Source organism: Poecilia latipinna, unplaced genomic scaffold, assembly GCF_001443285.1.
Source record: "Poecilia latipinna isolate Pla-1442-1.1 unplaced genomic scaffold, P_latipinna-1.0 Scaffold41, whole genome shotgun sequence".
Lineage (NCBI taxonomy): Eukaryota > Metazoa > Chordata > Actinopteri > Cyprinodontiformes > Poeciliidae > Poecilia > Poecilia latipinna.
In genome coordinates this window covers 31,376-56,282 of record NW_015112657.1, presented here as the reverse complement: position 1 = coordinate 56,282, position 24,907 = coordinate 31,376, and the positions used below count along the sequence as shown (strand labels likewise).

The window sequence follows — 24,907 nt, the reverse complement described above, 5'->3', positions numbered from 1 at the left end:
TTCCCTCCCTCTTCTCAGTAAATAAAAGAGCATTCCTTTAAAGTAATATAATCAGCTATATAAAGGCATCACAGCCTCCAAGTGTTTATCAAATGCTTGTACGTACACGGCTGCGTCTATATTAAGTAGGTTCTTATCTAGTAATTGTGAAAACCTATCTATAAATGTTTGTGTTTACTTTAACAGTGTAACTTCATAGCAGCCCATCGGACAGCGTGTGTGGCTGCCTGGCTGGCTTCTTGTGGGGATGCTGCAGATTGCTGAGCCTCAACCAGTCAAATCCACCACAAAACCTGGACTGGAATCCAATCCGCTGCCCTGGAGCCGGACCAGAGCCGACGCGACCACAAAGTTATTGGGTTATTAAAGAAGAAAGCCGTGCGCCGACACTTAACCTAAAACCAGACATTATTATTTCAGGAAGTGTACATGATCACATTTAATAGACATATGAGTGTTATAAGAAAAGTTGTAATTATATTTTTATATTTTTATAAATAATCACATATTTATTTATTTATTTATTTATTTATTTATTTATTTATTTATTTATTTATTTATGCAGAGAATAACAATGTTTCAGAAAAAGAAAAAGATCACAGTAAATATAAAAGAAAAAAAAAAGTAAATTCTTCTTTGTTATTTTTTCATCTTAACTATTTATTGATTTATTTCTGAAAACATTAATCTTAAAATGGTATAATGTAGCTAATTAATTTATTCTATCTAGATATGATCTAGTTGTTTGTTTATTTATGTATGTTTGCTGTAATGTTACTATATCAGTTGATGAGGAGCCGTTGACTTCTTATGGTATTTTTTGTTTGTTTGATTTAATTGCGTAATAACCCATAAAATATTAATGTGCTTTTTACAGTGCTTGTTATTGAATAGATCTGTAAAGATTTAACAGCACTAACAAAAGAAAATATTGAATGTGTTAAGTGTTTTGTATTCAAATGTTTTGCAGAATCCAAACTCATCACCACGGAACCAAGAGTGTTTATTAGCCGCACGTCAGTGAATAACTACATTCATGAGGCGGTTTGATTTTCAAAGCAGCCGGGAAAGCCTGAACAGTTGGTGACCCGAGCCAAGGCTGGAGTCCATTCACAGCATACGGCCAGTGGTTAAATCAGATTTTGTCAATGAGAGTTGTGGTGGGCTTTGGGCCCAATATAGCTGCAGCAGCCAAGCAGGGAAGCCTTGGCTATTAACCCTCCCACAGATGCTGCAACCATATGTTTCATCTGACAGAGGGGAGAATCTCACACTAGCTTCACTTCAGATTATCAATGAGTGGGATTAAAGGTGAGGAGAGTTTATCGTAGTTGTCGTTAAGAGCTTTTTTGGGCCTTTTTGAAACTGGAAAGCATAACTTAGCTAAATATAGGAAAATATATGTATACTTCAGATTTATTCATTGAGAAGATTTGATCCAGATGGTTTCAGTGCAAAGTTGATGAAGATGACAGCATGCATACAAATTTTTCAGTTAATCTAGGAATATTTAGCAAGTAGTTCATCCACTCACTATTCAAACTTTTGCATGCTAATCTATTAAATAGAGATATTACTCAGCGTCATAAAACATGTTCATAGTAGAATAGTTCATATCTGCAGCTCTTATTCAGTTTTGTATGCAGGAATATACAGACAATATTATACTCATACAATATTGTATACATACAGAATTTTGTTAGCTAATGTTTGCAGTTTTCTTAACAGCTAACATTAAGAAAACATTAGCTATTTGTAGTAAAGGGAGAAAAGGTGAATGGGGCAGAAATAAAAAGTTACAGATGTCCACCTCCAAAGCCTGTAGAGGGCTTACCGCACCAAACAGATTACCAACAAGGTAAGCCAAAGGAAAAGCTTTTAGTACCGTTAAGGTCAAGAAAGGACTGAAAGCTGCTGACAGGATGAAGTCTCACTGTTTGCTAAATTCCTAAAACTGGTTTTGCACAGTGTTATCACTTCCAGTGTTTTATGCACAGAAATGTCTTAAATATGTGGAATAACAGAAAGTTCAGTATAAGATTATATGCACACCATACAACAACAAAAACATTTGAAACCATATTTAATATCCACTAAATGGAAAGAAAGTGAAGCCCCTTTCCTCATGGTGATGAATCCAAGGTTACGGAAGGCTATGAGGATCATGCATGTTAGCCAAGTGAGTAGAAGAGAAAGCAGCTGTCACCAAGGCTCAGGGCATCTGGACACCATTCCCCAGTGCTGCAAAATCCAGCAAATCTTTTACAGGATTTGTTTTTCCATTGCAGATGGTCCTCTGCACATGTTTTCCTCCCATTGGCTCGGGGTCCCGGGCTGGCAGTGCTGCAGCCATGTAGGTACCACATATAAAGGCTTGCTCTGTCTGCAGCAAGCCTCTGCATACTGAAGGGAGGAAACTGGAGTTAAAAACAACAATATGACCTGCGGCTGGACATCTCCATGAGCGCTTTAAGCATTTTCGTAACAATCAGGTGCAAAGGTAAGCGCTGCACAGATATTTTATTTCTAGTTAAAATGTTAATTTATTGCAGTGTCTGCTAAAATTTTATTCTGATTTGTGCTGCATGCACAACACATCACTATCTACCTTCCTGTAGAAATGTTTACTTCATCTTCCTTTCTTTCTTTCCCTCTTTCTTTTGTGTGCTCTTAATTCATTTTTTTTCCGTTGTCATGTAACAGATAAAAAATATTTAGTAATCAAAAGTTAAAAGGTACACATATATAATTTTAAGTACAGAACTTAGAGTTTCTCTAGGTGATAAATTCTTGTTGATCTTATGGAATTATGCATTATTTGCCAAGAGCTAATATTTGGTGTGAGATAATAATTGGTGTTAATTGGTGTGAGAAAATAATTAGTTGAGATCAAATTCATACCCTTTCACATAGATGTGTAGATATAAAATAGAGAATTTTAACAATACAAGATAGGTTTAAAACAAGAAGCATTTTTTTTTCTTTTGCCCCTTCTGACATTAAGCAGTAAAAAAAAACCTGTTTTAGGGCGATAGTCACTAGAGGGCAGCATTTTACAAGCCGACAAGCAGACAGAGGAAATGCTCCATATATAACATCAGACACAGATAGAATGCCAGGAATTTGTGATGTAAAAAAAGTCCAACCCTTCACCATGATGTCAGCTTCAACTGAGAAATAAACAAACACGCTTGAGGGGATATAAAATAAATATAATTGCATAAGTGAGTATATCTTTTGACAAATACTCCGTTTTATTCATCTTTTGATTTATCTCACTTTGCATTTAGCCTTCTTGGATAGACACCTCACATTAATTTATAGCAAACAGTTGAGTTGTCATTTTAGGATTTTTCTGTCAGATGCATCTTTTTTTTTTATGTGTGAACTAGGAATAACAATTTCGTCTTTTTTAAAGCCTATTTCAAAGAAGACATTGAGCCCTCACTTAAACATTCAGGCTAGAATATGTCATGGTTTGACAAAACCAGACTTAAAGTTTTGTGTTACAGTTTTGCCACAAAAATGACAACATAGAGCATCACCTAAAAAAAGCACCATACCAATACAAAACTTGGTGGTTGTAGGATCCTGAATTGAGGTTGTGTTTCCTGACTAGATGGGCCGGGGTATGTTGCAAGGTGAATGGAATTAGGAAGAGATCCAAATACCAATGGATCCTGACTTACAGTCAGGTAGCAAGTTGAAGACAAAGTGGGATTCCCTTTTTCAGTGCCATAGTGGGTTCAATGCGCCTCTCAAAGAAGCAATAGAAGTTATTCTATATAAGGAAATCAAAGGTTTACATCTGAGATGGAAGAATGCTGTTCTTCTTTTTATTTTATTTTGCTTCTACGGCTAAAGCACTAAAGAAGATGTACAAAATAAGTGTGATGAACAAGAATTAACGTTATTCTATAATTTTTGTATTTTTTTCCAAATTGATTTGTTTATTTTCTGTTGAAAATAGAGCTTCAAGTTTACAGGATATATATGGGTAAAGATTTTATTTTGGTTTGGTATTGTTTTAATGGTGTCATTTTTTAAACCCCAAAAACCTAGCACTTCAATGGGAGGACATTCAATTTTGAAATAATTTTGTTGTATGACTATGTATGTATAGCAAAATCTTTCTTACAGAAATCGGTGAGTATGTGTGGTCCTTTATAGTCTATTATATTCTTTATAAACTTCTAGTATTTATACTCATAACCTTTTCTTCAAGCAGACAAAATCTGTTAACATTTATATCAAACCGTTTACCTCTCATTTGTGTCTCTGCGTGATTTCTTTGTGTTTGTTGCAGAAGTTCTATCATCTGGACAGATCACACCAGCAGACATTGTCATGAAACAGCAGGAGATAGACTGAAGCGCTATCTTCAGATCAGGAAGGTATGCAATCAAACATTGCGTTGCAAGCTTCTAAACATTGCAAACATGATCTTTTTCTAAAAACCTGACCTAAAGGTTTATGTGAAAAAAAGGTCAGCCCTACTAAAAGATATCTCAACTCTCCACTAGGGGGCAGTACATTCGTTTGCAGTTCTGCTTCACAGCAAGAAGGTTTAAACCTGAAGGTGGGTGGAGCCTTTCTGTTCAAGGTTTTGTAAACTCTTCCTTGTTTTTTTCTCCTGCTTGTTTCTTTCAACTCCCACACGTTTTTGTGTTTTGTATTTGCTTCGTTTGTCATAATCTTAATCAGGTACAGTTTATTTTATATCATTTTATGTTCTCTATAATGCAGCTTAGAAATGCTGAAACATTGTGAAACATTCTGCCTTGGTAAATATATATGTAACCTTGTCCACCATACTCCTAATTTCCTGCAGCAACTCCCCAAGCTTACATTTGTAAGGTGTTACATTACACACATTAGATCCTGACATTCATTGCCCTGATTGGATGGATTCTGTTAAGTTGCCTCTGACAGAATTAGGTCCCCATCGGAAATTGAGTGGGGTAAGACCGGTTAAGATGGAGGTAAAGCAAGAACTGTGGCATTAAGTCCTTTAGCTGTGCTGATGCAAGCTCCTACTGGATCCTGGACTGTGTAAATCCAGCAGCCTCTGCTCTCATTTGAACACTTTCATTTATCCACTTTTAAGCACGTAGTGGGTAATAAACAGATATTCTGAGGAAGGTTATCGTTTTTCATAAGTCAAAGTATATGAAGTAAAATAGGTATCTAATAAATGCAGTAGGAAATTATACTTTTTGTGTGTTTTGGCAACATGAGCAACCACAGTAAGAGCTTTTGTGTTATCTATTTTACTGATTTTAATAGGTACCATCAGTCCAGAAAATCTTATGATGATGACCATAAATTAAATCTTTGAACTTGGATGAAACAGCAAGAACAATTTTTGAAATAATATTCAAAGGGAAAACTCTAGAACAGGGATTTCTGGTCTCCTCCAGCATCTCACTCCCTCTCAAAAAAAAACCAAATCCACAACTGTGACGTTCCATTCATACGTTTCACTGATGTTGTGGGGTTTACCTGCTTTAGCTATGTAGCGCCATACATCATGCTTCAGTTGTCTTGTCATTTGCAATGCTAACACTACTGTCAGCTGTGACCTCAGTTCATTTAGCCCTTTGTTTAAAAAAAAAAAAAAACTCTTGGAGTTTTGCAAACACTGTGGAAGTGGAGCATCTTCAGAACCAATCCAAGAAAATACCAAGTTTAAATAATTATGGTCATATTTGTGCCAAATTTTTAGTTACTTTGCTTGGCCCGGTCTTCTTACCCCTGTAACTTTAATTACTAAGAACCAATCAATTTGGTAAAGTTTGCTAAATTATCAAAATTACTTTTTCTGGTTTATTTTTTTATTTTTTTTCATTATGTTGTGCCCCCCTGAAGCTCTCTGGTGACCCCCAGAGGGGGGCACGCCCCACACTTTGTAAAGCCCTGCTCTACAATTTATGATTCTGCCTAACAAATTGGTTCCCTCATATACTCCTGTTGTGGCAGACCTATAATTTTCACTCTTTAAAGCTGCATAAAAATATTTTCTCTTGTGACTGTGGTGAAACCTAACCATGGTTCTGTATGGAGTACCTGCTGTTGGAGGAAATACCCAATTAGCTGCCAGCTGCTGAATTAAGTTGGCTGCTGGAAGTTTAGTGGAACATAGAACTGAAAGGGAAAGCAACACTAACATTTCACAGGTGAGCTCATTTCATTTCAGCACTGATATTTTGTCCTTGTTAAATTGGGTGATTAATTTATGAAGTTATAGATTAAAGATTATGTCTTCTGCAACACATGCACTTGTTTCTCTGGCTGAACGTGCCGCAAAATTAGCAGGAAAAAGACTTGCCATGTATCAGTTAATAATTTCAGAAATTATTTTAACCAAACATGGTGTCACATGCACTGAAAGGCATATCTTGGACACTTTCTAATGGTGCTTTTCTATAATGGTTCCAGTTCCTTCAAGATAAGATAGGGTGTATTACTGAGGCCCTCTGCTGAAAAAAGAAAAAAACAAAAAGACAAAAGCATTACTGTTAGATATAGCAAAATAACAGTTAAGCTTTCTCTAGCATTTAGTAAATGCGTCCGCAGTACAGCTAGGTGATAGAGGAAGTTTGAAAGCTATAAGTGTCCATGAGTAAAATGAGGACTCAGAGAATAACACTCAGAATTGTTTATTTATCTCAATATGGAGGTTTTAATAGGGCAGATCATTTTTGTAGTGTGCTATTTACTTTTTAACATGAGTACCTTGCTTTGATTTAGCTGTTCACTACTAGTTTGAAAACTTTTCTAGGATGATGCAATAGGTCAAGTGTTACCAATGAAGTGTGAGGGGTTGGCAGGGGTCAGGAGGGTATTATTATGATATTTATTCCTAAATTAAGGTGTAATATTGACATAATCAAGTCAAAAGTGTAAAGCAATTTGGTTATTGCTAAGAAACCAAAAGCTTAGCTGTAGCAGCGGAAAGGAATTTTCTGCATTAAATTACATTTTTTAAAATGTACTGTTGAGTCATTAGTACCTTTACTGTGTGGCTTCCACTTGTTACCCACTAAATTTGGACTTTTTTCCAACATGTTATGCTTGAATCTTGTACTCTGGCAGATCAATTCTTGATCAGAATCATGGTCTTGTGAGGCTTGTCAGTATCCACAAGTCTTCTGAGGCATTTTGCTGCCCTCAAGTGGCCGTAAAACTGTTCATTTTAGATTACATTATGAAATTCATAGTTTTATCAACCTTGTTTAAGCAACAAACTGTTTGCACTACAATAGTAATTTGAAGAAATGTTAGAAGTATTGCAATTACTGCTTCAGTTGTTGTTCCAGTGTGTTTTAATCAAATAATGCTAGGACATGTCTTCCTTACATACAATTCTTAACTAACATCAATATATGTGTGTCTATTGCAGTTTTCCAAGTGTGTGCCATCTGTAGCATCTATTTTATTAAATTATTTAGCTAGGCACAGCAGATGTACAACTGTTCTTCTTTCGACAACTCATCTGAAAGTGACCAATTATAAAGCTTTACGGTGGTTCAGCACTGAGGTCCTACACTGGCAAAGGGATATAACCTTAGAAATGACCATCAAATATGTAATACTTGATTGGGCAATGTATATAAAAATGTTTAAATTTGTACACATATGAGGAACTGACTAAAACCTTTTGCTCTTACATGGTACTTTAGTTAGATCAGCATCATTCCTGGCACCTTTATTTGAGATCCCCAAATTTCTGTCATGTAACTCAAACACATTACAGTAAAGAAAAAGCCTCAAAACTGCAAAAGTTGGACACATTCATGTAGCAGTTTGGGAACAAAATTAGCTTCCTTAAGCAGCATTAACTTAGTATTTTGTCTATTGCAACTGCTAAACCACAAGCATGGCATTCATCAACCATTCCTGAACCAAGTCTCTCAGAATAGCTGGGGATGCTCGTGAGGGAGGCTCGTGGGGTTGTTGCTTTATAACACATGTTCATCACTTGCTCAATTTCTTATCTGTTGGAGTACTTCAGATGTCACTGTAAAAGTACATATGGATTTTTTTCAAACTGTCGTTAAAGGTCCCATCTGCTACAAATTCATATACCCTCGACATGTTGGCATATCTGGTGCTCCAACAAGTTTGCATTTCAATGAAAGAGGCTGATTGCTGATACTGCAAGGTATGTAGTTTCCACTAAAGAACTTATTTGAGTTGCTGTGTCCCAAAAGTAACTTTCAGTCAATGGTTTCTGAATGTTCATAAAACTCCCATTGCTTGTCAAACAAAATGCTAAGCACAATCAAAGTCTGGACACTGTTTCTGCCCTGCTCGTACTCAAGTATACTTTTTGCTAGGTACTGGTGGCACCCAGGAACCTTCAATCTACCACTGTCCGAGATAGGAATGCAAAAATGTGATATGCTGAAGATGTAAGCATGTTACTTCTTTTTCATAGTTCGCTTAATTTGGTTTCAAACAAATTCATATGGTGTTTTTTGTGTGACAGATAATCCCAAGAGACAGTCAATCATGTGAGAATATTTCTTTAAAGCACGCAGTCTTCTTCAACCTCAGAATTATGAGATCACATAACTGCCCCTTTCTACTTTTGGCACAGATTTGTGTCTAGATTGCAGGCATTTAAAAGTCCATAAAAAGTTTACGAGGCAGTAAATGTAAATGTTTTGATATGTTTCAACCTGTGATTCAGGCACAGATTCTGACTTGCCCCAGTCTCAGGTCTTAGAATAGATTCTTTGTGTTTTGGGTTTCAAGATATTAAAGGTAGGTTGGAGAATGCTGTTAGTGAAGACTCTCTAAAAATGAGTATTCAAGGCCTATGCTTAGTCTTTGTAAGTTACAAAAAGGGTGACAGCATACCGGTATCTTTGCCAAACAGCTCTAAAAGTTCTGTCAGTTCAATACTCGAGGGATATCTTTTAGATTTCAATCATATATGAAGGATCTATTTAGTTTAGTCTTTTATTTTACAAGTTTTAACTTCTTCTATTGACCCTTTCCATTTTAGCAGCTAGAAATCTATTTCAACCACAAATATTGAATTGAATAGACCACTTATCTTACCATTAACTTCATCTAAGTGCTCTGCCGCTTAAGGAAATCATCCTAAAATGAGAATTTATTCATCTATACCAACAATGCATGAAAAAGCACTTGGGGTACAGGTATCAAAGAAGATATTTTGCACAGTCTTCAGGGTGAATTCCCAGGGATGTTAAAATGTTAGTACCTGAAGATGTTGAGTATCCGCTGTTGCTCTGATTAGAGTGGCTAATGGTCCCTAGATCCTTTGAGTCTTTCCACGGCCTATGAGTAACAGTCATACACCGTTTGTGCTAAAGTGCTAGTTACCATTAACATCTCCACTGCCATCAGCTTTCACTCATTCATCCTTAGAGAAAATCAGTCTAGTGCCCTCTGCTGTCCAAACAATGAACAACTAAGAAAAAAAATCACTGTAAGCTGTATCTTCAAGTATAATGGTGTTAACACCATAAAAGGAAAAAAAGAATGCATGGATTAAGCATGCGCAATACATCTGTAGTGTGCTATTTACTAGTTCCTGCTATGATGGATTCAGTTCTCTGGATGCACCACTGATTTCAACTTGGATTTCGTATTCAAATTATGTCTATTTATGGAATGTGATTACAAATATCAGCCAAATCTACACCCCTTAGGTCCTCTGATGCTAAGTGTTATTTGTGTCTCAGTCTGACAACATTTTTGAGTTAAAATATTAGGATGCAATGGCAGCGTAAATAACATGATTACGGTAAAGTAAGCGTTAGTTTAATTGGATTATTCTCAATAGTAAATCTGAGAGTGATTCTCGGTCTTCTTACTTTAGAAACGCCACCATGTGGTAAAACTGGATCTTGTAGTTCATTTCATGATTAATATTTGTTTATCAATCCCTATATTGGTATGGTACAGCCATATTCAAATGTTAGTAAATAAAAAATAGCAATGATTTTGTATTCACAGTCATTTACAAACTTATCTTGAATCATTTGTATAAAACACATAAGAAATGTTTTAGGTAACTTATTAAAGCCAAAAAAAAAAACACAAATTCAAAATTGATGAACCAGAAGTGAATTTAACACTTAATATTTTAAAATGATGTAATTTAATGCAAGTTTATTAAGTCTTGATTTGCTGTCATAATCTAATGTTGTAATATAAGTATTTTTATTATTATTATTATTACTGGTATAAGACTATGTTAGCTTTGTTCTTTGTCCCTATTTTTTATTTGAACAAACACACTCAAAAAAATTGTTGGACTCAGATGAGAACTTTTAGGTTAGAAAGTAAGTTAAGGGTAAAGCTTTGCCTAGGTTCCCGTTACAGGATATTGTTCTGGAACAAGGTACTCCTGACGTAACTCAGAGAGATAAAGGAAGTAACTGGGACTGTCGTAATGGGATCATCCTGTGGATTTAAGAGTTATTTGAAGGTCTGTGTATGTTAAAACTAGAACACAGTAAACAGTGCTGTTCCAGATTCTTTAAAATGACATTGAAAGTGTCTCCTAAAGGTCTACTGCATTCCCCTATTTTACCTTTCAGAGCTGATGAATTGCAACCATGCACAGTAGAAGATAATCTATGACTTTTATATTGTATTCTGGGACCTCTGTGATCACTGGTAGAGTTAAAGAAAGTTACAGAACTTCTCTTTATTTATCATGAAAATTGGCATCTATACAGGAAACATTTCAAATTAGATATGGAATATTATCAACGTCTAATTCTCTTGATAACCCAAGTGGCTTTATACAGTGAAGAAATACATTTTCTAGCACCTGGTATTTAATTTAACAAGACTTAACATGAAATCTAATTGTTAATCCCAGTGAAAGTCCCTTTCTAACCATTTGTATGAATTGCTGTCATTTAATTGAATCTTAGAACGTGTATCATACATTTAGTAACTTCGAGACTTGTTACATGGAAGGATCATGTAGCTGTTGTTGTACACAGTAATCTTCTCACTAAGCCTTGCATCGTTATTTACTGTTTACCTGAGGAATCAGTGGAGAGAGTGGGAACAGTTTGGTTTCACGTCTCGTCCTGCCATGACACCTTGAGCAGCGACTCTGGCTGACACCTTTGACCTTCGGTAAAGGATTTATGGGATTGTGAGTGGAGTGAAGGATTTAGGGTTTTAGTGGCACATGGCAAAACAGTGGGTCTGTCGGTCAGTGTGTCAGTATATCAGTGAGTCAGTAGGCTTTTCATTTTCCCAAACTAGGTCAGCTATCTACTTTCATTAAATGAGGCTAATGCTGGAACTTCCTGGTGTCACTCTGCTCACCTGCTCACATGTCAACATATAACTCTCCTCATGCTCATGTTCCAACACCATCACACGTGCACTCACACCTTTAGCCTTCACCCATAGTCCTCACCAAATAAAAACAAAAAGCATTTATTCTCTGAGTTGTTAGATAGAAAGGCAAAGTGTATTTTTTTTTGTATGTTGCCAGTCACATTTGAAACAGATGCAAAATCATGCTTCAATATCTGTTTCAACAAATCCAGCCGTGCTGAGCCGCAGAGAAAACGTGATGTCACAGGTTACTTTCAGGAATCAAATTACAAAACGTGTACCACTAAGCTGTAACTGAGGAGATAAAATTTAATTGAACCGCTTTTAAATTTTCCACATTTTTCTCACAATTTATGTTTGCGTTCAAGCCAATGTGAACCTATCCAGTTAAGATTACCAAAGCTAAATATATTTACATACTTTGCATAAATTTTCTTAGTATGTTTCGGAATTATCTGTTAAGCTTCATGACATGGGTAACCTTACACGATGTTCTCTCCATTAGTTGGCCTGCAGTGTGACTGACTCAGGTTTGTTGGCCACCATGCTGCTTGCACACACCTTTTCAGCTCTGCTCGTTCCTGCTTTGAGCCATTGCATTACCAATTTTGTTGTCATTAAGCCAAATTGCAACCATCGTGCTTTGGAGCTTTGCATGCGAGCTTTTACTTTCTGGTAAATATTTTTAAATGGTCTTTCAATAATGCTGTTTCCTCATGATGCCCCCAGCTTTGTGAATTGCACCAGTCCTTCCTGTAGCGTAACACCCCCACAACGTGATGCTGCCTGCCACCATTGCACTTCACAGTTGGGATGATGTTCTTAGGCTTTGAAGCTTCCTTCTGGCTTTTCAAAATGTTGTTAAATGTAAGTTTCTCTGTGAAGTTAAGTTTTATTTGGCTTTTCATGTCACTTTTGGAATAATGACTTCTTCTTCTGTGTGGGATTTCAGCTTTACCAAATAACCTTTGACAATTCTGGCCTTTAGCAAGCACCTGTTGGAACTTTGCATCTGCTGAGCTTCTGTTATGAAATATTTTGCAGTCCAGTGCACTGACAGACGTTTGTAAGTGCTTACTAGGGGGATGTTGATGTGATGACATGCTGAAGGTGGTGTGTAATTGCAAAAGAACTTCTTAAAAAGACAGAGGCTCAATTTCAAGTTGTTAAATTGTGAAGTCAAATTTCTTTTAAGTCATGTTTGATATGTACATAATTTTTATAACAACTGAAAGTGACAGTTACTTGATTGTGCTATGAAATGACACTATGTGGCTGGAAAACATACAACACTGCTCCTTTAAATATTTTTGTTCACTTGTTCTTATTGTTGTTTATTTTTTTCACTTCATTGAATTGTACAGCACTTTCATCAATTTCAGAACTGTATGTGCTTTATAAACAACTTAACATTTACATTCCAGCTGCTATTAATAGAGGACTTGTTTCACTGTGGATGATTTATTCAACATCTCCTCAATATCTTTTTATTTTTTGTTCTGGGTTTATGCATATACTTTGAGGCAAGACAGGTTTCTATAATAATTTCCTTGAAACCCAGAGGTTACTTTCTGGCTGGAAATGACACAAGTATCACCCAAAAGACCATAAGATAAGGTACAATGGCTTTTTGAAAAAAAAAAAAAAACAATCTGAGATGTTCTTTATGTCTTAACAAATAGTGTCATATTAAAGATATTTCAGGCCCTTCTCTTCAATCGTTGGAGACATCTTTTTTTCTTCACTAGCTCACTTTTTCTTCTCACAGCTGTTGACAAGCTTGTGGCATGTCTGCACAGGTATTTCCACATTTCTTTTTAAACATCATCGCTGTCTTTTAGAAACCATGTGCTCATGGAAATTACATTAAAGTTATAAGAGACATAAACCAAAGAACCTGCAATGTAACTGACAAAAGGTGGTTCACTCAAGAAGCTGAAGAAAGATGTTCCATACTGCAGGTTTTCAGTTGCGAAACATATGAATCTTAAATAAAATAAATACATGGTTAGTTGTTACATGGCAAAAAAAGCTATTTAAAAAATTCCCTTCTGGGCACTGAATGTGGGGCAGTGTTACTGAACTTTTGTTCCTCAGACAGCAGAATTGGTTGCCCAATAATTAGAAGGTCAGTAGTTTTATCAATTGCTCAATTTGTCCACATGTTCAAGTGTTCTTGTTGAAGATATTGAAACTGGAAGATCACTTTGTTTTAATGTGATTGTTTTCCCTGTATATTTTCTAAGAACCTTAAGAGGTGTAGAAAAAATATCCTTCATTTCAAAATGTTATGTCGTGGTTATTTCTTATGGCACTTCAAACCAAACTGTACAAAGCAATAGGCCGTGCTACTCCAAACTATTTTCTGAAGGAAGAGCTGTGATTATTTGCCATTCTTAGAAAATCACCTGTGATGATTGATAATTTGCTATTGACAGCAAAACAAAGTTCTCCGATATAGCTCACTCCAAACGTTGGTCCTACAGCTGCTCAAACAAGTAAACAAGCAATGTGCAGAGTGATTTTAAAGTGAAAGTTCAGTTTTCTGGCTCTTTTAGGGTCATTTAGGAATTATTTTTTAACTAGTAGCTGACTGAAATTTGATTTTGCACCTGATGGATAAACACTGAGATTGTCATGTTCAAAAACTTCATGCAAAGGACACATTTTTGAGAATACATCTCATTAACTATTCTTTTCTCTGCTTCTTGGTAATTTTCAGGTTCCCTGTGAAGTGATTCCCTTTGGTTCAACAAGGTGCTGTCACATCAGACATGATCAGGAGTTATTCACCAATCACATCTGGCAGGTTCCTTCTGATGTATGTCACAAATAATCACATTCACAAACTCAAACATATTTATAGTTCGTAGTTTTTACCAAGTTATAACCACAAACATCAGTGTACTTTAATGGGACTTTAAATTGTAAACCAACAAAGTTAGAAAATAAATGCAAACTTAATGAAAAATGTTACGTTATCTTTCTATTTTTGTTTCAAATTAAATGTAAAAAAAAAAATTTGAGAAATCTGTATTCAGGCATTCTGAATTAATTCCTGTAGACTCACCTTTTTCTGCATTTTTGCTGCTTCCATCTATGTTGCATCTCATGACAGACATGTATCTTCCTTAATCCTCTCAAACTACTTAATGATCAGAGAAATTGGATTTGTGGCATCTGTGAACATTTTCTAATCTTACACAAATATTCTCCACATTTAAATCTTAGCGGATTTAAATGTGAACTTTGACTAGACCATTTTAACAAGCTTTTCTTCCACTGCTCGACCAGAAAAAATGTGTGTTGCTGATGATAGCGCTCAAAACCTATGGGTAGTCAAAGAAATGTTACTCAGCTGCGTGACCAAAGTTGTGCCACATAATAGTTGAGTTATTAATGATGAGGATTAGGCATTTGTTTGGGATCGAATATGGATAAACAGCATCTTTGCTCAGAAAAACTTTTTTTTGTGCCAAAGTGCCTCAGTTGGTGATTATAGTCCATTTTGGATGATGTAACATGACTGTGCTGTTGGCCCTGTAGATAGAGTTGAGAATTTTTTTTTCAGGGAAAGAACAATATGTTATGACCTAATGATTTTCAGGAAAGTCAAATGTCAAGGTTGTCAGCATTTCACAAAATTAAACAAATTCAAAGCTAAACATAAAACATGTTTATATAAGTGCAAATGCAATTTTTCTTCTGATGTTCAAAATGTTTGGAGCATTACCTCGCTATATGTTAACATAGTAACAGTATTTTATTGTTTCCTTGCATAAATGATTATTTACTCCGATAGTAGTGCCTCAGATTTAGATTGCAATCAGTCCATAATATAAATGCGTGATATGAAAGCGATTGCATGCCAAGGGAATGGGCCGACTGTTTACTCATCAAACACAGACGGTCCATAAAGCCACTTCTACTGTTTGTATGAGCAAGCATGCTCTTTGCCCTAGAAACTGCACCAGTATGATCATAAGACACGTGCATCTTCTTGGAACTAACAAAAAAGCAAGACTGATGATTGTGTGAACAAAAAATCTTATTGTAATGAATTGATAGCTTATTTTCTTTACATAGATGCAACTACATGAGCGTTGCTTACTGTGAATGTTTAAATAAGAATGAGATTCATCTTCTCTCATGGGTTCAGCCCATGAGCCTTAAGAGTTAAGGACATGAATTAAACATACACAATTAATGCAACACAATATATTGGTTTATAATATATATTTTATTGAAAAATGCGCAGACATTAAAATTAAATAAATTCAATATTATTTTAGTTTAAAAGTCTATTATAAATTGTCAGTCTTATACAAAATATAGAATCATACAAAAATAAAGAAAATGATTATATATTTAAATAGACACAGAATGGCTTCTGTCATCAGCAAGTATATTTACAACATAATATGTTTGAACAAAGCTAAAGCTTATGAAAGTAAGCAAATGGACATTAGCTCCCTGTAGGACTGCTTACACTTTAGGTCATGCCCACTTTAGCTGTAAGTACAGTAGAAAAAAAAAACCCTCTAGCAAAGTTTGCACTGAAACTACAGTAAGGGTGATAAAGTGCTTGCCTTAGTGGTGCTGCGGTGGCACTAACATGACACAATAAGGCCTGGGACAGGAGATATTAGAAGATATAAACAGGGTAAGCCACAAAAAAAAGACTAAAAATGTACATTCCATAAATAGAAGATATTAAGATCAGCCAAGAAAAGCTTTGATGATTTGAACCAACAGAGAAATAGTTGCCACGAGGTCCCGATTTAAGGAGAACATTGGGTTACTGAGATGTTCAGCAACTGAGAAACACCTTATTGTGAACTATGCAAAGCTATATTGTAAGCAATTTTATCTTTTTTTTTTTACCTCTCACTTACCCATTTGAAAATTGCAAAATAAGGCAAACGATGAATGAACAATAAATGAAAATGTGTGCTCATATACCATAACAAGCAATTTGACCACCACCGTGCTTGAAATTAAACTATTCCCATTGAGGTTGTTAATAATTTTAAACATCACACCATACATTTTCCAAATATGACTATTCTGGTTCAATAACCAAAAAAACAATGCTAATATCAAAAGAGGGGATTCTAGAGCTAATAAGATGTTCTAGCAAACAGAGACAGCTTTATTATCTATTACTGGAAAGATACTAAATTTACATCAGCCCTGAAAACTTTAGACTTTGAAGGCTATAATTGCCAACGTGCATCAGCACATGCTCATTGACCCACCTGCCTCACAGACCTTCACATGAGCAGACACTGAGGCAATAGCTAAATGTTTGCTCATGCTGCTGAGAAATGACCATGGGTTCATAAACTGTCGAAGCCACCCAGCTCATTAGAAACTTGTGTAAAGAATACAGTGAAATTGTTGTTCAAACATATTTCAAATGCATGTTGCGACTGGCTGCCCACAGTCACCTCTACATCTATGTATGTATCTAGATATCTATGCATACAAATGTAAAGCATATTTTTGATTTAGTCTTTTCAATGGTGGGATTTCACATTTCATAAATCTACAGAGAGATCCTTGAAATTGTCTTAAATGTGTTCAAAATCCCTGCAAGACTTCAATATGCATTTAGAAAAAAAGTGAACATATTTTGCCATCAGTGCTTGAATATAAAGAACACAACCAAATAGCTAGCTGTCTCTTCACACCCTAAGAGGATGCAAGGAGTTGAAGACATAAGCAATAAAATAAAGATTTCTAAAGGAATGTGGTATCTTAACTAGTCGGCCTACAATCCAGGCCTGAAAAGCAGTAAATAGAAAAAAAAAAACATAAAGCACATAAACAAAAACAAAACAAACAACTAAATAAGAAAAAAATAAAAATGAAATGGTGCAGAGATAAAAATAAAAATTGTATTACATGCCCCTGCCTCAATTTTTGGAAATTATATTGTAGATTTCCATTTTTCTTCTTTTTTTTTTTACTGCAGGCAACAGATAAAAAAAAGATAATTTACTGAGTCTATTAAACAAAACAACAACAAAAAAGAACATTTTAAATCAATCTGATTTGTTTTACCCAATCAATGTCTCTGAAGTACTATTTATTGTTGTTCTATCTAACTTTAAAACAATATTCCAATTCTGCAAATATAAATCTTTTTTTATTTGTATTTAAAAAAAAAAAAAACTAAAAACTTTTCTGTAAACCCTTTGACAAAGCATTTTGTTTTTTAAAATCTCTAGAACAATTACTAATAATACCATAATTTATACACAGCGATTCAGTTTTAAAAAGTACACGGAAACGTTACAATATAGGCATTCAGTGTCTTTGGTTATATTTATCGTGTTCTATTTTAGCCACGTGTGAAAATCTCCTACTACTGTAGGCTGTCCAAAGCAAACATCCCCCTTTAATTTTTCAGTCTTTAATATCTGCTTATTTCAGATTGCCTCTAATGGTATTGCTTATGTGCATCCGCAGGACTCAACTATCATGTCGGGGACGTCTGTTTTGACGATGCTGTGCTGAGAGTTGAAGTAGACCATGGACAGAGGCCGGCGCTCGGTGGGGATGCAGCATGAAGCTGTGGCTGTGTTGATGCCATTGACTTTAAGCTGGCTGAAGACCGTAGCATGAAATGAGGATGCTATGCCCGGGGAGCCGGCTAGATGCTGGGGGCACTGACCCATGCAGTAGTTCATGTGGTAGCCTTCAGGTGCAATGATCCACTCATCCCACTGGATATCTTTAAACTTGATGTAGAAGTCTTTCTTGCAGCACACCGTCACCTCATCTCCGCAGCGCAGTGATCGCTTTCTGATTAAGTGCTTGGAGTGGTCATCATTCAGACGCACCTGGGCCACCATGAAGGGCTGGTTTGCTTTGTCAGTCGAGCTATTAAAGGAGCAAAGGTTCCTTTCACCCTCTTCGCAGCTGACCTCAAGCCGGAGTCGCCGCTGACCTCCGTCCAGAAAGGTCTGCAGCGTGTGGGTGATGGGGAAGGTATGCCAGTTGTTCTCCTTAACCTCCAGCATCTTTTCTATCACCAGGGTGCGATTAGAGCCTGAAGTCTCTTCATCTGCTGAGAGGAAGAGCTGGGCAAGGAGGCGGGAGCTCCGGTGAGGATCTTCAGACGATTTGGCATAAATCCACAGAGAGGACTGAAGGACCTGGATGCTCTTGCCCCGTTCCTGCAGAAACTGAAAGGTAAGGCTAAGGCTGGCCTTGTCACCGCTGTCTGAATCATCTATGAAACAATGACAATTTAAAAACAAACACAGACTGTTAATATTTTGAACATTTCAAGAGGTTGTCACCTTACAGCCAAAATGGAATGTACTGAAATGATTGCAAGATAAAGCTATTAGGTCCACTTTCTCTAAATAAAGGTCAGGTATTTTCTTTTACCTTTACTTTTTACTTATGTGTTAGTTTAATCTGGCATGAAGAAATAATTCAGCTGGAGCTCTTTAGCTATGTCTTAGATCCGCTTTCAAGCACTTGGCTTTTGGTGCATCCACATTTTCTTGAAAAACTTTAATGTAGCATTCAACATACACAACATTTTAATCCCAATAATTCCTATATGTTTAAAGGTTATGTTGTTTACTAAGTTATTTGTTCTGCTTTCTAAACTTGCTTGGGCGTCAAGCATCCTAGTTATTAGTAAGTCGGCTGCCTTTAAAATGAGCCTTTTCTTTTAAAATATTTCCAAATGGAAATGTTCTTTTATTACAACACAGTCTCCGACCTGTTTTAATATTCCAAATGCAAAAGCCACAATGAAATCTTCAGGACTGCTGAAGGGGGCGTGGTGTTTATCTAAAACCAGAATTTAACTAAATGAGCATTTTGCGCAGGTATTATCTAACTTCTCTGTATATGAATATGTATATTTGGAAGTAATGCGATTTCACTCATTTCTCACATGAGTATAAGAATTCAAAATAAAATAAAAAATTATCAAATGGGGAACACCGACACTATTACGCACAAACTTGCGCAAAAGGTGCGCTCATACAAAGTGTTTAAAAGTAATGCCAGAAAAGATTTACAGTATGGAAAATGAAAGAAAAACTTACTTATATCTGCAAAGCTCACTATTTCATAGCCTTGATCTTTGGTAGGTAAACTGTTTTCTAGTTCAAGGGTACCATCCTGTCTGACGCGTCCCGAGTGCAGCTTGCGCAGCGCAGTTAGAAGCGCCACTTTTGGCACCGTCTGAGTGATGTTCGGTCTCTCTTTCAGGTGGAGCTTTTCCAAAAGTTGCTGTTTGGCGAACTCTATCATCATCTTCTCTTCTGCGTCTTTCTCCATTGCCGGTAAGCCACAGGACGCGCAGGCTGGGGAGCCGCTGACCCGGAGCCCCTTCAGCAGCAAAGTTGCCAGTAGCAGCAGTGAAATAAGTGAAAAAGACGGCGTCATCCTCCAGCATAAAGAAAAGTTTTGCTTTTTTTTTTTAGTTGGAGTAAGTTTACTAATAACAATAAAAAAAATCTTCTAAAACCTCTCCCCTGAGTGCTTCTTTCAACCCAATGTTGTCAGAGGTTCTTGCTGGCAGCTGTGACACAGTCAGGACAGAAGCTGGAAAGCAGAGTGGCGTCTCACCCTCCTGATGCTGCAGATATGTGGGGTAATCCACCAAAACTGGTGACACGTTGGAGAGACGCACCAATGAGCGGATCGGGGCACCGGGGAAATTACGCATCAGAGTGTCCTCTCCCACAACACGGACAATCACACACAGCACGCGCCCACAGGTTGGCAGTCGACTCACGATTACTTTTTCTTAACTTTGTGACTTTGTGATCTCATTTTATGGCACCATAATAAATGCGTAAAGTTATCGGTTTGTGGGCATAGATCAGATCTTATTTCTGTGCCACGTTGCGCTCTTTGGCACAACCATAACATCTGAAGCGTTCAAAGTTGCAAAGCTTTGCCCTTTAACCCAATTTACGAATGGTACCCGAGAAGCACAATCAGCCGTAGTTCAACATGTGAGTAAGGGCTGGGCTCTGTGAAAGCGGGGGCGGCATTTAAAGAACAGGTTCCGTCATGTTGTGTGCACGGTCACAGCACAAGAACCATGCAGCGAAGAGGACGCCTCGCTCATGTCTCTGCTATGTGACGAAGAGGAAAAAAAGAGCAGCAGAAGAATAACTCCGTCAAGCCGCTACAAGTTTTCTCAGCCAGGGTTGTGGTGATGTCTGTCAAACAGTAACCAACAACTTTGGAAAAAATGTACATATATTTAGATCAAATAATGTGCTACACGTGATTTGCAATACGTTAGTAGCACCAGTTCTCCGTTACATAACTTACATAAGCCAAAAATACTTGCAAACAGTTATTCGATAAAGTAGGCCACTATGTAATGCTCAAATATGATTTGGCAGTTGCGTCCTTTGATACTTGCATCCATTTCGTAGTGCATAGCTAATGATGTTAAATACACAATAATGAGGTACAACTTTGACTGTTTCCATATAAATTCTAAGATGGTTTTAAATTTCCATTTAATGTTTATACCTCAAGGCGAAACAGTGAATTTTGGGGGGCGGAATTATTCTCAAGTCTCTGACACATGATTAGGCTACTTGCCTGCCGACATGTGGGCAATAGGAAGTACTACAACTAAATCCACTGGCTGTCCAAAGTGTAATAAAAGATTAAAAATGATGAAAATCTTAAATAATATAAACTATGTTCTAAAACACAATTATGTTACTGGTCAAATAAGATTACTTTAAACCTTTATCTGTCAGGGTTGTGAATAATTTTGAACTTAAGAGTAGTTTGCTTGGGAATTTTTTTTTTAAAATACATTTTAATTCTTGCAACAGATTCCCAATTGAGCTCGGTCTGGACTTTAATTCCAACACAGATTAAATTATTTCACGATCTCTCTTTTCATATGATTATTTTTTTTACAGGTTGAAATTAAAACCACAGAAAATTTTGTGAATATGTGTGTTCAACTGATATTTGTGAATTGCACAAGATTGGTGAGTGGAAAAATGAAGTGGAACTCCTTCCACTTTGTCACAAATCAACAACTGGTTAAAACTTTGACAGAGTTGGATGTTCCGACAGGGTGATGACCCCAAAACATGTCAAAACTGGTTTTAGATATAATAACAAAAGGTGACGTCGTGCTGCTGGAATGGTGGCAACCTCAAAACTATTGTAAATGCAATGACTATTCTTAAGAACTGCCCCACCCATACCAGAAAACCTGATCTACCCTTAGGTCTACCAGAATTATGACAGAAGCCTGTTGCTTGATACAAAAAATGTTTTTCTTAGACTTGCCAAGCAACATTTCCACAAGAACAGGTGAGGCTATCTGATAATAAATATTGACACACACAGTATAGAAAGAGACCATTTTTTTCTCTCTGCCTGAGATTATACCAGATTTTCTGTTTTAGGTCAGAGGATTACTGTAGAATAATTAGCAAAATTACAAGTAGCCTTAATTTCTGTTGTGATGCTAATGAAAACTCAACATCTGAAATTAGTGTATCACATCAGACAAACAAAAAATCTGACAAATGTGCCTCATTGGAATCAATATTCTAATTTATTGCATATGACTAAACATCTCCATAGCACTTCTTAGAATAACCTTTTAAATTTGACCTTATGACTTCGGTCAAACATTTGCTTTCACAATCTTCTCATTGATTGCTCATACACACCTTTTCAACTCCGTTCACAGCTTTTCAATGGAACTGAGGTCAGGGCTTTGAAATCCCTCTCCAAAACATTGACTATATGTTGTCCTCAAACCACTTTGAAAGTGATTTGGTTCTATGCTGAGAGTCAATGTCAATTTGAGAGAGTTTTTTGTATGTTTACTGGTTGATATGGTGGGCCAAAATGCACTTTCTTGCATTGGAAAATTACACAGAACAACAACAACTACAACAACAACAATAAACATATCTCCTTGGTGTTTTGGCTGTTTTATTTTTTTCTGTTGTCAGACCATGCATCCTATTCAGGTTTTTTAAGAATATGTTCTGCCATTTCAAGCATACTATATTGTCACTGTCCTAAAATAATGACATATGTCATTATTTTACTCTTAAGTTCTTCTTAAAGCTAAAAAAAATGTTGAGCATCATCCTCTGTTATTTTGACACTGCACTTATTGATAAAGTAATATTTAAAAAAACAAGTGTTAACCTGAAAGTACTATTTATGTGGCCCAGAAAAAGTTGACACAAAAGGCATCAAAGGGAGTAACCCTTCATATCACCCTGGAACCCAGAAACCAACAGATCCTGATAGTTGCACCAAATCCTCAATACCACCAATTACCTAATCAGAGGTGGGATTCATCCACAAGAAAACTACTCAACCACCCAAGTACTGCCTGATCTTTCATTATTCAGGAATTTACCGAATATAAATAATTTTGGTAATCATAGCTGACCTAAAACTGAAAAGGTTAAGCCTGAGAACTGGTCCTGAAGAATTGGTCCTGGCTCCTGGTGTGGCCCCTGTACTGAAGAGATAATACTAAGTTAATTTCTTATGATGATATGAGCTGGCACATAAACTGTATCTAAGTGGTCCCTTTAACTTATTATTATATTTTACCTTCACGGTTTTACTTTAGCAATGAAGTAAAAAAAAAAAAAATGGTGTTGCACTTTTAGTAGGATCAAGTATGTTGACAGGATGACAGTTTTCATCTGACAGATCAGGGGTTTGCAACCTGCAAACCCCTGATATACTAATTAAGTGATGGAAATTTGCATTGTTATTTTTTTTTGTTTTGTTCATTTGTTTTGTGTTTCCTGTGAAAAAAAAAAAAGCAAAACAAAACACTGACCCTCTTGGTAATTTACACCACAACTGCCACTGGCTTCAGCTGAAGGTCCTTGTCTGAACGACAACCACCTACCAACGACTAAAAGGGCACCCTTTGGTTTTCGCTTATTGTTTTCGTCTTTTTGTCTTCTATTTAAGAAAGATAACGCTTTAACAACTTTCTCCGTACTCTGAACGTCTCTGAGTGAGCGACGGAAAGGTACGTCACTGACGTCAACAGTCAGTGAGGGGGGTGGGGGGCAAAAACTGACGCTGACACTCAAGCCGGAGCTGAGAAGAGGGGGACTAGTGTTTTGTTTATTTTTTCTTTAATTTATATCGTTTTATTCTTTAGTGTTGTGTTTGTATTTTGCAGTACTCCATTGACAGTATTGACTGACCTGCTTTTAAGCGCTTGCTTTACTGCCGTTAACTTTCGTGGCGCTGTCCCCTCACGCGGCGCTATTTTGACAGTCGGGTCGCAGTGATCCAACTCAGGCTAGCAGCAACATCACATTAGCAGCGGTAAGTCATTCTGGGAGCTAGCAAACCTAATCCCCCTATTTAAGGACACAACAGTGCTTGGATTGCTTTATAACAAGATTCACATCGCTGTAGACATGTACTGTCTTGCCTGATAGACGTTGTTGACTTAAACAGTAGGATTTATGAGCCCTGGATACTTAGCGTACATTGAAAAGAAAAGGCTAGCTAGCCTGGCTAATATTAGCTTGGTAGCTAATTATACTCTTTGGAGGAAGCAGGCTAGAACGAGAAGCTAGCTATTGTTAGCGGCTAGTATTTTCAGTCAACTGCACAGCCACGACTGACCATACTGCCGAATATCCTTCACAGTGACAACTTTAAGGATTTTCCACACGGCAGTCTAAACACACGGCCACCAAAACGGTAAGCTGAACCACGAAGATGACTTGAGATAATCTATAATTGATGATCTACTATATTTAGTCCCATTTGTAATGTAACATGAAACACCATCTTTAAAGTCCGCGTACTCAATGGCAGGCACGAGATGGCTAAGATAGCTCACAATCTTCTTCGTGGTGTGAGAAAGATGTTGCTGAAACTCGGCGTTTGTGTGAATAAAGTGGAAATTAAGGCATTTATAGTTGCGGATGGGTCCAAATGTTAAAATTAGAATACATTTAGAGAGACGTTTAAAGCACGCAGCGCAGTCAATGGTATCATCACCGTGCTGTAGATACTATATATATATATAGTATCTACAGTATCAGTAGTATATATATACAGTAGTATAGTATCTGAAAATGTGTATGTATGTAAATATATATATTTACATACATACACATTTTCAGTGAATACAAGAAAAATGACTGTAGTTATGCTATAGCAGATGACGTAAAATAAAAACAGAACAAAGTTTTCAATTGGATGATTATGTCAGTTTTTGTTTAGAATATGCTAATCTTCCTTGATTGAATGGATGATATTGTTCTGATACTTTTTATTTAACGTTAAAGGGACTGTATTATGCATTTTCCAAGCTTGTAGTGTCATTTTGTAGCATAATCAAGTAACTGTTACCTTCAGTTCTTATAAAATGGTGTATATGTCAAACATAACTTAAAAGAAATTTAACTTCACACTTTGACACCTTGAAATTAGGCTTGTGTCTCTTTAAGAAGCTTCTACTCTTTCTGGCATCCTGCCTTCAGCTCATAATAACAGTGCCTTTCTATTATGTCATTTCAGCTGGTCTTAGGTG

At 36.5% G+C, this 24,907-nt stretch overlaps 2 protein-coding genes and 1 long non-coding RNA gene across 6 annotated transcripts in view; 2 read left to right on the top strand and 1 right to left on the bottom strand.

Moving 5' to 3' along the window:
* The first annotated feature begins 1,721 nt into the window (after nt 1-1,721).
* Nucleotides 1,722-17,907, top strand: LOC106956520 (uncharacterized). The gene is made up of 7 exons (XR_001426787.1): nt 1,722-2,500; nt 4,307-4,394; nt 4,524-6,176; nt 8,063-8,164; nt 8,340-8,414; nt 14,066-14,164; nt 17,818-17,907. It is a non-coding gene; the product is annotated as an uncharacterized LOC106956520 (long non-coding RNA).
* LOC106956513 (inhibin beta B chain) lies at nt 16,227-19,786 on the bottom strand. Its single transcript, XM_015047402.1, has 2 exons — nt 19,419-19,786; nt 16,227-18,583 (listed from the first exon to the last, which is right to left on the bottom strand). The coding sequence occupies exons 1-2, from the start codon at nt 19,759-19,761 to the stop codon at nt 17,802-17,804; spliced, it is 1,125 nt and encodes a 374-aa protein (XP_014902888.1). The 5' UTR covers nt 19,762-19,786; the 3' UTR covers nt 16,227-17,801.
* A 3,606-nt stretch (nt 19,787-23,392) lies between these two features.
* r3hdm2 (R3H domain containing 2) overlaps nt 23,393-24,907 on the top strand; it is a 32,882-nt gene continuing 31,367 nt past the window's right edge. For 2 of the 4 annotated variants that reach the window (XM_015047391.1, XM_015047360.1), the window contains exons 1-2: nt 23,394-23,685; nt 24,016-24,069. The gene's annotated coding sequence lies outside the window, so the exon portion shown is untranslated. Of the gene's footprint in view, nt 23,686-24,015; nt 24,070-24,907 lie in introns of all 4 variants that reach the window. The other 2 variants (XM_015047386.1, XM_015047376.1) reach the window with 2 other exon arrangements.